The following is an 11,231-nucleotide window of genomic DNA, read 5'->3' on the forward strand; positions in this document are numbered from 1 at the left end:
CTAATTATCTTTTGATGACAAAGCCAGAAGTTTTTAGTGTTCAATAAATATAGAAGAACCAGCCTCACTGTTCTAGTACTTTTGGATTCTTGTGAACCTTCCTTCATTGGGGATTGACTACTTCTCCATACAGCTTTTTTAAAGTTTTGCCCATGGCCATTATGGATTTGTCTGTCACTAACATCTGACATTATTTCAGTTATTTGTATGCCTCTGCACTGGTTAGTGTCATGGCTGGAGGCGTTATTTTGTCAGGTTGTATGACATCAAATCTGTCCCATTCTTCCAACTTCATATAGCAGGAACATCTCAAGGGAATTTCCTCCAAGGTCAGTCTGATCTCGTTTTGGTCCTGTCAGCCTCAAAGCAATATCAGTATCACATGGATGGAATTTCATTTGATGGAGCACACATTTAAACTTGGCCTAGTGGATGAATATGAGTCTGGACCAACATGCATAAAAACTGCAAAAGAAGTTATACCAGTTTACTGAGTTTTGTATTTATTGTGGCTCATGTGTGTCTGAATAACAGAAAACTGACAACACAGTGAGAGAAGTGCAGGTGGCTGAGCTTAAAATACAGTGAGGAACAGAAGTATTGGAACACCCTGCAATTTTGCAAGTTCTCCCACTTAGAACTCATGGATGGGTCTGAAATTCACATTGTAGGTGCATTCCCACTCTGAGAGACAGAATAAAAAAGAAAATTTCAGGGAATCACATTGTATGATCTTTAAAAAATTATTTGTCATGCACTGCTGAACATAAGTATTTCAACACCTGAGTAACAGCAAGAATTCTGGCTCTCAAAGACCTATTACTGTGCCTTGAAAAAGTCCACCTCTACTCCACTCATTAATCTAAATTAGTAGCAGCTGTTTACAGCTCTTTAAAGACATCTGTCTACTCCACAGTCAGTCAGAAGCCAACTACTACCATGGGCAATACCAAAGAGCTGTCAAAAGACCAGAGACAAAATTGAGAACCTCCACAAGACTGGAGAGGGCTACGGGGCAATTGCCAAGCAGCTTGGTGAAACTGTTGGAGCAATTGTTTGAAAATGGAAAAGGCTAAAGACGACTGTCAGTCTCCCTCGGAGTGGGGCGCCATGCAAGATCTCACCTGGTAGAGTGTCACTGATTATAAGAAAGGTGAGGAATCAGCCCTGAACTACAAGGGAGGAGCTGGTCAATGTCCCAGACAGCTGGGACGACAAATTTCAAAGGTCACTGTCGGTAGAACACTACGCTGTCATGGTTTCAAATTATGCATTGCACAGGAGGTTCCCCTGCTCAAGTCATCACATGTCCAGGCCTGTCTGAAGTTTGCCAAAGACCATCTGAATGATCCAGAGGAGACATGGGAGAAAGTCATGACCCAAGTAGAACTTTTTTGTCAAAACTTCACTCGTCGTGTTTGGAAGAAAAAGAGAGATGAGTTGCATCCCAAGAACAACATCCCTACTGTGAATCATGGGGGTGGTAACATCATCCTTTGGGGGTGCTTTTCTGCAAAGGGGAGAGGACGTCTACACTGTATTAGGGAGAGGATGAATGGGGCCATTTATTGTGAGATCCTGAGCAACAACCTCATGCCCTCAGAGCATTAAAGATGAGTCCTGGCTGGGTCTTCCAACATGACAACGACCCGAAGCACACAGCCAGAATAACAAAGAAGTGGCTCTGTAAGAAGCATATCAAAGTTTTGGAGTGGCCTAGCCAGTCTCCAGACCTCAATCCAATAGCACATCTTTGGAGGGAGCTTAAACTCTGCGTCAGAGACAGCCCCAAAATCTGACTGACCTAGAGGAGGACTGTGTGGAGGAGTGGCCCAAAATACCTGTTGCAGTGTATGCAAACCTGGTCAAGAACTACAGGAAACGTTTGACCTCTGTAATTGCAAACAAACGTTTCTGTACCAAATATTAACACTGATTTTCTCAGGTGTTGAAATGCTTATGTTAAGCAGTGCAAGACAAATAAATTCTTTAAAAATCATACATACATCCTGGAATTTCTTTTTTTATTCTGTCTCTCAGAGTGGGAATGCACCTACAATGTGAATTTCAGACCCCTCCAAGATTTCTAAGTGGGAGAACTTGCAAAATTGCAATTGTTCAAATACTTTTGTTCCTCACTGTATGTGCTTTTTCCAGATTTTTTTTTCTTTGTTTTTGAGAAAATTGGTGAATGCCACAAGTTATTTCAAATAAAGTTTAGTTTCATGACTGATTCATGCATGAGGCCCACTGTTTAAAGTAAATATGTGTTTTATTTAGTTAGCAACAGTAACCACAGGCCATTTTGTTTGCAAATGACAATTTAATGATTAAATATAATAGAATATAATACAATATATAGATATACATAATATTAACATTTAGGGAATTATTGAAATAGTATAAATCATGACACAGTGCAATTTTATCACATAGTAGAGTTTATTTTCCAATTGACAACAGTTATGCCATGCTTAGGTAAACAGAAGTATGCAGTGGTAAAAATCCACTATAATAGACTGCATGTAAAAAGAATCATCATTCTTATCATTATTATATCACCATTTAGTTCATCATCAATGACATTACCAATTTGTTTCTCCACCCCAAACAGTAATTAATGCAATTTTATGTTAGCAAAATCACCTTGAAATATTTTTCCAGAAATTATCATTCTGAAAGCTGCTCTGAACCAGCTGTAAAATAAAGCATAAATGAATGGATTGAGCATTGAGTTTGATAGTCCAAGCCAGTAAATTGCTTCAACCACTGTAACTGGTACTGAAGTAAAAGGCTGAATAATTGCAAAAAGAAAGAAAGGAGTCCAACATAACAGAAAAATACCCAGAACAGTAGCCAGAGTTTTTGTGGCCTTTCTTTCCGTCTTACTGACAGTTGCTCCAGACTTTGTGCTCTGACAGGTTGTGTTATGAATGCTGCGAGGTTGTCTCTGAGCAACAAGGAAAATTTTGAAGTAGATACAGAGTAATATCATCATTGGTAGGTAAAATGCAAAGATAGGTCCAATAGCGTTTGCCATAAGAACATCAATTAAGCATTTTTTCTCACATTTTTCATTGTTTAACCCAGAAACAACCACACTAATTCCAATCAGAGCAGAAACTCCCCAGCTCACAATGATCATAATCACAACAACATGATGAGTTATCTTAGCTCTATATGTCAGAGGCTGACAGACTGCGTAATATCTGTCAACAGAAATACAACATAGGTTCAGTATAGAACATGCGGTCAGTGTTATATCAAAGCTGCCACGTATTTTGCAAAAGAAATTACTACTATTCATGCATAAGCTGAGAGAGAATGTCATGCTGAAAGGAAAAACAAAAATACCAACAAGCAGGTCAGCAACAGCTAAAGAGAGAACAAGGTGGTTTGTGGGAGTGTGGAGCTGTTTGAAGTAAATAATAGAGATTATTACAAGAAGATTTCCACATATTGTAACAACAGACAGTAACATGATTAATAAGTACAATAATGCACATTTAACAGAAGGTGTGTTTGCCAGTATGTAAGTGTATTTATCTATTTCATAGCAGAAATCAAAGACGGAACTGTTGACAGTAACTTCTGGTTCCATTTTTTTTATGTTCCTACAATACAATACAATTTATATTATTGAAAGATATCATATCATCAAAATTAACAATGTGCACAGTGCCAGTTATACAACTATTATACAATAGAAATCAGTTTTTCTTACATACCTGTTTGATATACAACAGCATCCATGAATCAAAGCTGATGGGTGATTTTGGTTAAATGTGACACTCTGAAGAATGTTAGTACTTATCAACCTTCAGCTTATTATGATAATTGTGGTCCAATCAGGAATGGATTGAGTTAACCAATGACTCAATGTAATGTGCAGTGGTAAAAGTGGTACTGCAGATTCAAAATACTGTATAGTGTTTTTTCCTCACAACCCTTCTCACCATACTCGAAGCTCATGCTTACAATGCTGCAATATAATTTTATTTAAAATATTTTCCTCAAACAATATCATTCATTTTAGGAATGATTAAGTCTCGGCATGCATTTTTGCAAACAGGTAATGCCTTTGTTAAAGGAACAATCTGTAAGACTGACGGTGTGTTCAAAAGTGGTACTGCAGTCCAAATTCACGCTGATGCACGTTGCCAGCAAGGGTATGCTTCAGTTATACAGGCAAATGTGAAGCGAGCGACTCATTACCATTTGTGCCCTTAGCTTAGGCTGGTGGAAGGGAGACAAGGAGAGTGCAAGCTGGAAAGTTGTACACCTCATACAACGTTTGTTAGCTAATTTGTACATTTGCACCTGCTATAAGTACTCCAGCCAAAACTAAGGCTAAGGTTATCCTTGAAGAAATGCTAAAGTTAGTGTATGTCTCAAAGAGGTATGTGATGCTTTCATGGCCAAAAGTGTACAGTGGCAAATTCTTATAATTATTACTCAAGTTGAGTGAGATGATATGTAATGTAACATGTATGTATAAGTGTGTAGCTGTGTGTAATTAGTTGTGGAAATTATGACGAGAAGGTTTCCACATATTTTGACAGCAGCTAATAAACCAAAGAAAAAAATACAGCAGCTCTTGTTGGCACACATGATATGATACGATTTGAGTATTTCTTCTTCATTAGCAGGAATGTGTATCAGCAACAACCTCAGTATTTTGTTTCATGCCTGTGAAAAAAATTACACTTTTAACTACTGTTAATATAGTAGAAAAACAAAATCATGTTTAGTGTCATGATCCCTTGAATGCTTTTTTTTGGTCTATTCCCTGTTTTCTTTCTCTTCTCTAAGGTTATTGTCAGTCGCCTGCACCTGTGTCTCCCCTGTCCCTTGACAGTATTAGCAGGTCTGTCAGTCCCCCAGTTTGCCAGATAGTCTCACATCAACATTAGAATGAACATATCCAGCATTAACCTTTGGACTAATCTTCTGTTACAAACCCTGCTTGACCTGCTTGACCTGTTTATGTCAGACTCCCCCTCATTTGGATCTGTCTTCTGTCTCAACAAGCCTCTGTTACCTCCGGTACCATGAGTGTTTTTTCTCTGAAACTGTGTCATTCCTCATTCTGTCTCCCAGATACCTGGATCTGCCTCAGCCCGAACCAGCGGTACCGTAAGTGGATTCCCGTAACCTAAATTGCTCTGCTTCTCGACCTGCCTTCGTCCCTGTATCTGATCTTCTCCTGTGTCTATTCTCCCCTGTTGCCCTACTCTGCCTCTTTGTTGGATTTCTTTGTGTATGACTTTGGACCGGCTCTGAGGCGGGGGTTCCTGAGCTGCACCTGGACTGGGCCAGGATAAAGATTCTTGGTTGGGGCTCGACCTGTTCTACAGCTGCGTGTAGACAAGTGAAAGAACAGATTATAACAGACAACCGAACCGGTGCTGGTATTTCCTGACATTTCGGCCATCCCACCTGATTACTTAGACCTCAAACACGTTTTCAATAACGTGCAGGGGACCTCCTTATTACATTACAGACACTATGACTGCGCTTTTGGGCTTTTACCCAGTACCTCTTCTCCATGACATCGTTTATTCTCCCTTTCTGCTCCAGAAAAGATCCCTTTTCAATAATAAGTACAATAATGTGCATTATTGTCCTTATCCCTCCTTCTGGATATCATTCTCATTTTCACCAGATTTGAAATGGAATATGTGAAACACGTACAAAGAGTATTGCAACGTTTGTTGCAGAACCACCACTTTGTTAAGGCTGAGAAGTGTCAGTTCTGTGCAAAGTCTGTCTTGTTTGTCTGATCCAGATGGATCCGGCAAAAGTACCGGCAGTAAAAGATTGGCCAATCCCCAAGTCTCGGAAGGCCTTACAGCGGTTTTTGGGTTTTGCAAAAAAGGAGATTCATTGGAAACTATAGCTCCATTGCCAGACCATTGCATTTACTTACCTCTACCAAGATTGGGTTTACTTTGTCCCCAGAAGCACAGGATGCCTTTGACCAGCTTAGGGAACGCATTACCACGGCTCCCATGCTGATGTTACCTGACCCTCACCGTCAGTTTCTCGTAGAAGTGGATGCCTCCAACCTTTAAATATGGGCCCTGGTGGAATGGCATCACTGGTTAGAGGGAGCTGCACAACATTTGTTGGTGTGGACGACAAGCCAGGTGGGCTCTATTTTTCAACCGCTTTAACTTTTCTCTGTCCTAACGCCTAGGTCACCGAAATGCTAAGGCAGACACTCTGTCTCGACAATTTGAGCCAGCAGAATCTCCTGCCCAATCTGACTACATCCTTCCTCCTGCCACCTGCCTTGGTATCACCCTGTTGGACATTGAGAAAAAGGAATTTGAAACACATGTTCCATTCCTATCTGTCCATCTAATAAACAGTTTGTCCTTGATCACCTCTGCTCTAGGGTGCTGGATTGGTGCCACTCCTGCCGTTGGGCCTGTCACCTGGGAATGGCACGCACCCTCTTTTTCAGTCAAGCATTTGGGTGTTTCGGCCTGCACCATATATGTTTAAGCCAGAACAGGTCATCAATCAATCCAGTGGGACTGCTTCGTCCTCTCTCAATCCCTCCTCGGCCCTGGTCCCACATCTCCGTGGACTCTCATCATTGTGCATTGCTTCTCTGTCTATTGGGGATGGGCGTTTTAAACAGGAGCTGGAGACCGGCCTCCATCTTCTGAGCTCCCGGGATCCTACATCTTGGTCGACAAAGATGGTCTAGGTAGAATATGCTCATAACTCCTTGCCATCTTCAGCCATGGGGTTGAGTCCTTTCAGGTGGTTTATGGTCATCAACCGCCACTGTTCAATGTCCAGGAGATGGAGTCCTTGGTCCCTTCGGCACAAGGTTCGGTACGGCGCTGCCATTTGGCCTGCAGAACAGCTTGTGCATCCCTCATTCAGTCCGTTCACTTCTTCAGCTGTGATGCTTCTGGATCCCCTCACATTAGTGTCATATTCCTTTCTGTACACCTTTTAACTCATCCTGTTTTTCCGTGTCATCTCTGGTTATGGAGTCAGACCCAAGCCTCATAACATTTAGTCTTTTTTGGTTAATGTTTCATACTTTACCTATTCACACATCTGCACTGATGCATGATTTTATTGTTTGTGTATGTGTTTCACATTTTCAATACCTTTTTATGGAGGTACCTGCAGTTTTTACTACATGGTGATCCAAAATAAAAGCCAGACCGGCTGCATTCCATATAAAGGGAGCTCTTCCCTTTGTGTATAGACCATGCAGAGAAGCGGTGAAATAATAAAGTCAGTTCTAACTTCTAGAGTGCAGTTATGGAATAGGATAGAGCTCAAAAAGCAGAGGACCACTTTAGCTATAATTAATTAAGAAATTTGGTGATCCCTGGTTTTGTATGTATGTTTTTCTCTTGATGTACAGACATTTTTGCAAACCAACATGTAATCAATAAAGTTTAATAGTTTCCCCAGTGTAAATATTTAAACCTTTAAGTCTCCTTCAGTCCACAAATCTACTTGCTTTAAACAATGTTCTGTATGAGGACCCCTGTTCTATTTCTGTGTTTTCATCCTGCATGTGTTTTGTCTCTAAGGGGGCCATTTCCCTTGGTACTTCACCTGGGCTAATAGTAAAGTTTCACTGAGATTGAAAGAACTCTTCACTGGACAAGACATGGGACTTGTTACAACAGGAACCTTGGCAGCTTTCTGAGTGTGTAAATGTGAAATATGTTTATTGCTTGTGTGCCACAGCATGTAGGTGGTGTTCAGTTTTAGCTGACTGTCTGTGTTGTCAGCATACCATCTGCCACCATGTACTCAGGGTCAGCTCAGTCAACACTGGTTTCTTTACTAGATTGGAGATCAACGACAAGTTGAACCTGTATGTGATGTGCTATCTGATGAAACACCATACCTGCATTGTCTGTATTCCTGGTAGTAACGTGTTTATGTGTGTGTGTGTGTTGTATAGATGTTAGGTTTATGCAGGTGTTTGGTACTATTAATGTAATAAATCTGTCAGCATTTGCTGTTTTTTTTCTTTTACTTCCTCATTCTTTACAGCAAGTAAGATTAACCGTTTTTTTCTTTTCTTCTTTTTTTTTAGTGTCTAATGTATTTGGATTTTGCAAGTTAAAGCAAATGTCAAAACCTGCTGTACTGTAAGACTGAGCATCCATTAAAGGGTCAGTGTTTGCAAGAGATGGGTCATGGCTCATTACTTGATCCTAAAACTAAACTTGATAAGAGAATTGTTAATCATGGGCAAAATAATAATTTAATATTAATTTTACCTTCTAGATCTGAGGCAGAACTACATGTAAAACCATGATGAACCCATGTCTTGTCAGAAGAAAACTAAAGTGACAGTGGAAACAGTCCATGTTTCAGTTTGTTTTCAGAAAGAACTGGTATTAGGTTTAGGTAAATTAACCCTTTACATGATATTAGAAAAAGTCTCCACTTTTCTGAAAATTGTGTTAATACCTTCATCATCACTGATCCTGGATTAGAAATTCTTACCTTCTTGCACATCAGACACTTTAACTGTCACACAGAGATTCAGTTACAGGTTATAGACCTGGAGTCAAAACAGTTGTTACATAGCAATCATCCTCATAATTCTTACAGTAAACCAAAGCACTGCTGTGCCAAAGTGTAGCCTAACTGGAAATGCTGCATATCTGCATATCACATCTCAGCTCTAGAACATTACTTTCTTACTTCCTGGCTAAATGCTTACTGAATGAGCAGAACCAACGGAAACTGTTGCACAAACCTGGTGGTGAGCTATTTGCCTAAAAAAAAAAGTCCTTCTATAGGCCTAGTTTTGCAATAAGCTAAACAACTGAAATGACCTGAAACAGAAGACATAAAGGCATTAGTATACTGTTTGCTGACGTCTCTGAACAATAATGAGGGAATTACACAGTCAGTAACTATGAACAAGGGATGATCTAAAAAGTGAGCTGAAATGAGAAGCTGAGGCAGGTCAAACAGGTTCATTCTTAAAATGCCTTAGCTGCATATTTTGTCTACTTTGACCACTTTAATGTTGTTTCTTTTGCAATGTGGGTGTTAGTAGAAGTATTGTGGTGTAAAATACATTGCCCTCTTAAGAATACTTTTTAAAACTATACACATTGACCCAAATGCTAACTTATGTCTTTACAATTTTTTTCAGCTAGTTGATGTGATGCAACAGCGCTCAATTAGAGGTGTGAATGTACCGTGCTACTCCCTAAGCTACGCTCGTTATACACACACACACACACACACATTCATCTTGGCTGCATCATCCTCACCTTTTCAACCTGGGGCTTTAATGTTTTATTGCAATAACAACACTAATAGAGCAAAACAAATCCATGGCGTCTTAATGATCTGAAAAACATCATAACACACCTGCAGAGTCCAATTTTAATGAGTAAGAGGGAACAGGCAAGAAATGGGAGATTAGCTGTCCTTATCATGAGGACGTTTTGTTTTAAATATTAAATATCAACAGTTGTTTTCTTAGGCACTAAAATCATATTGTTAAATGACACAAGCACACAAGCCATAAATAAAAAACCCTGTACTGCACCACATTGCAGGACCATTACACATGACAGTCCACTCACGTGCAAAACTAAAAAAAAGCACTTGACAGTTAATTTACCAGTAATGTTTTAAAGGCAATATAAATCCAATTTGCTTTTGTTTTATGTCCAAACGTCACATCGCTGAAGCTGGCAAGCCAGTTACCTGTGTAAAACACACACTGCAGCGCCTTTGCAGCAGTGATTTTAAATGCAATGACAACAGACAAAGTCGCCTTAAAGAGGGGGACACCTTCTTACGAATAAAGCAACATTGCTGTAATAAAGTAGCTAGTGAGTGTGTCTAACATGTTTGATGTGCACATGAGCCCGAGGTTTGGTTGTTTACCTCCAGTCTTAATAATGATAATAATGTTGGGATTTGATTTTTGTCTCAATCTCCTGACATTCACTTTTTCATGTTATTTATCATAAATGTATGTTTGAGTTGAGGGGAATTAGATACAGGTTACTGTATCACAATATACTTGGTTATTTGAGCAGCGAATAGTTTTCTGTGGGTACATGGCTGTCCACAAAGAAATTGATGTAGTCTCATTGTACCAGTTGTTTGTCATATGACATTTGCAAAACATAGTGTTGTTCACAACATTTGCAACATATTGCGACTTTTAACCAAATTATGCAGCTTTACCTGTGTTTTCCACCAGCAGTATCTGATTTGCATTCAGGCTGAGACGGTGTTTTTGTTCCATCCTGCAAAGGGAGCATTTCAGGGTCTAGATTTTTTTTCACTTACTTCCTTCATTGTTCAGCTGTTATTTACAAAGTCTACAGTTAAGTCATTATTTATTGTATTGTCTATATTATATATAATATCTAGCTAGGCTGTATTTTACATACAGTCAATGCTAAATAGGATTCATAGGGAAACAGAGGGAGGAAAGTAAGTTGATGCTGCTCCGGCTGGCATAGCAGGTTCATACCCTGTGAAAATGAAACCTATATCTAAACAGACACCATAGGCGCAATATCTATTATGCTCACTCGCTGGTAAGGTAAAAGCCCCAAGGTAATGATGTAATTAAAAGCTAGCAGTTAAATGCAAAAAAAACACTGGCACTAATAAACACATATTGTATATAAAACTTTTTGCCAAGTGTAAAAATTGAAAATAGCTGTAAAAAGCAAGAAGTAGCTTTAGCCATTAGGTTTAATTATTAGAACTTTTATTTGTCCACTTTTTATCTGTAGTAAGTAGGTACAGCAGCCATGTTCATTTTTTCAGCAAGACAATCAAGTATCTGTGGGTTTTTGAAAAGACCAAAAGTTGTCATTTAAAGAGCTTGGAGGATATTATTTTTCTTAACTGAGAGTAACAATAAAGAGGCGATTGAACTATGTGTTTAACAGCTTGAATGTAAGATCCAATCATGAGCATGCCCAGTAACATTGCTGACAAACAAGGTGATTTTAGAAGAAAATAGCTGACATATCTTCTTTCTTTACTCATAATGCATTTGTACAGCAGCACTGCAGTGATTCAATGTCAAGTAAGGAGGAAGAGACTTTAATAACCTATCCAGTTGTACAAATATCTATCATTGTTTCTAGAGGATGTGCATCCTTTGTTGCTATGGCTTCTATGGTGATAACAATAGCAGCCAATCTAATACAAGGCATCCAAGGTTAAGTTGCACTACATGTAACATT

At 39.3% G+C, this 11,231-nt stretch overlaps 1 protein-coding gene across 1 annotated transcript; it reads right to left on the reverse strand.

Moving 5' to 3' along the window:
* Positions 1-2,617: 2,617 nt before the first annotated feature.
* On the reverse strand, positions 2,618-3,601 carry LOC113149637 (trace amine-associated receptor 1-like). Its single transcript, XM_026341846.1, has one exon. It carries the CDS (start codon positions 3,599-3,601, stop codon positions 2,618-2,620), a length of 984 nt encoding a protein of 327 aa, XP_026197631.1.
* Positions 3,602-11,231: the final 7,630 nt, after the last annotated feature.

Source organism: Anabas testudineus, chromosome 24, assembly GCF_900324465.2.
Source record: "Anabas testudineus chromosome 24, fAnaTes1.2, whole genome shotgun sequence".
In the NCBI taxonomy this organism is placed as follows: domain Eukaryota; kingdom Metazoa; phylum Chordata; class Actinopteri; order Anabantiformes; family Anabantidae; genus Anabas; species Anabas testudineus.

What these genes read in the sequence shown, in the direction of transcription:
- LOC113149637 (XM_026341846.1), bottom strand. Translation starts at nt 3,601, where the DNA reads ATGGAACCAGAAGTTACTGTCAACAGTTCCGTCTTTGATTTCTGCTAT.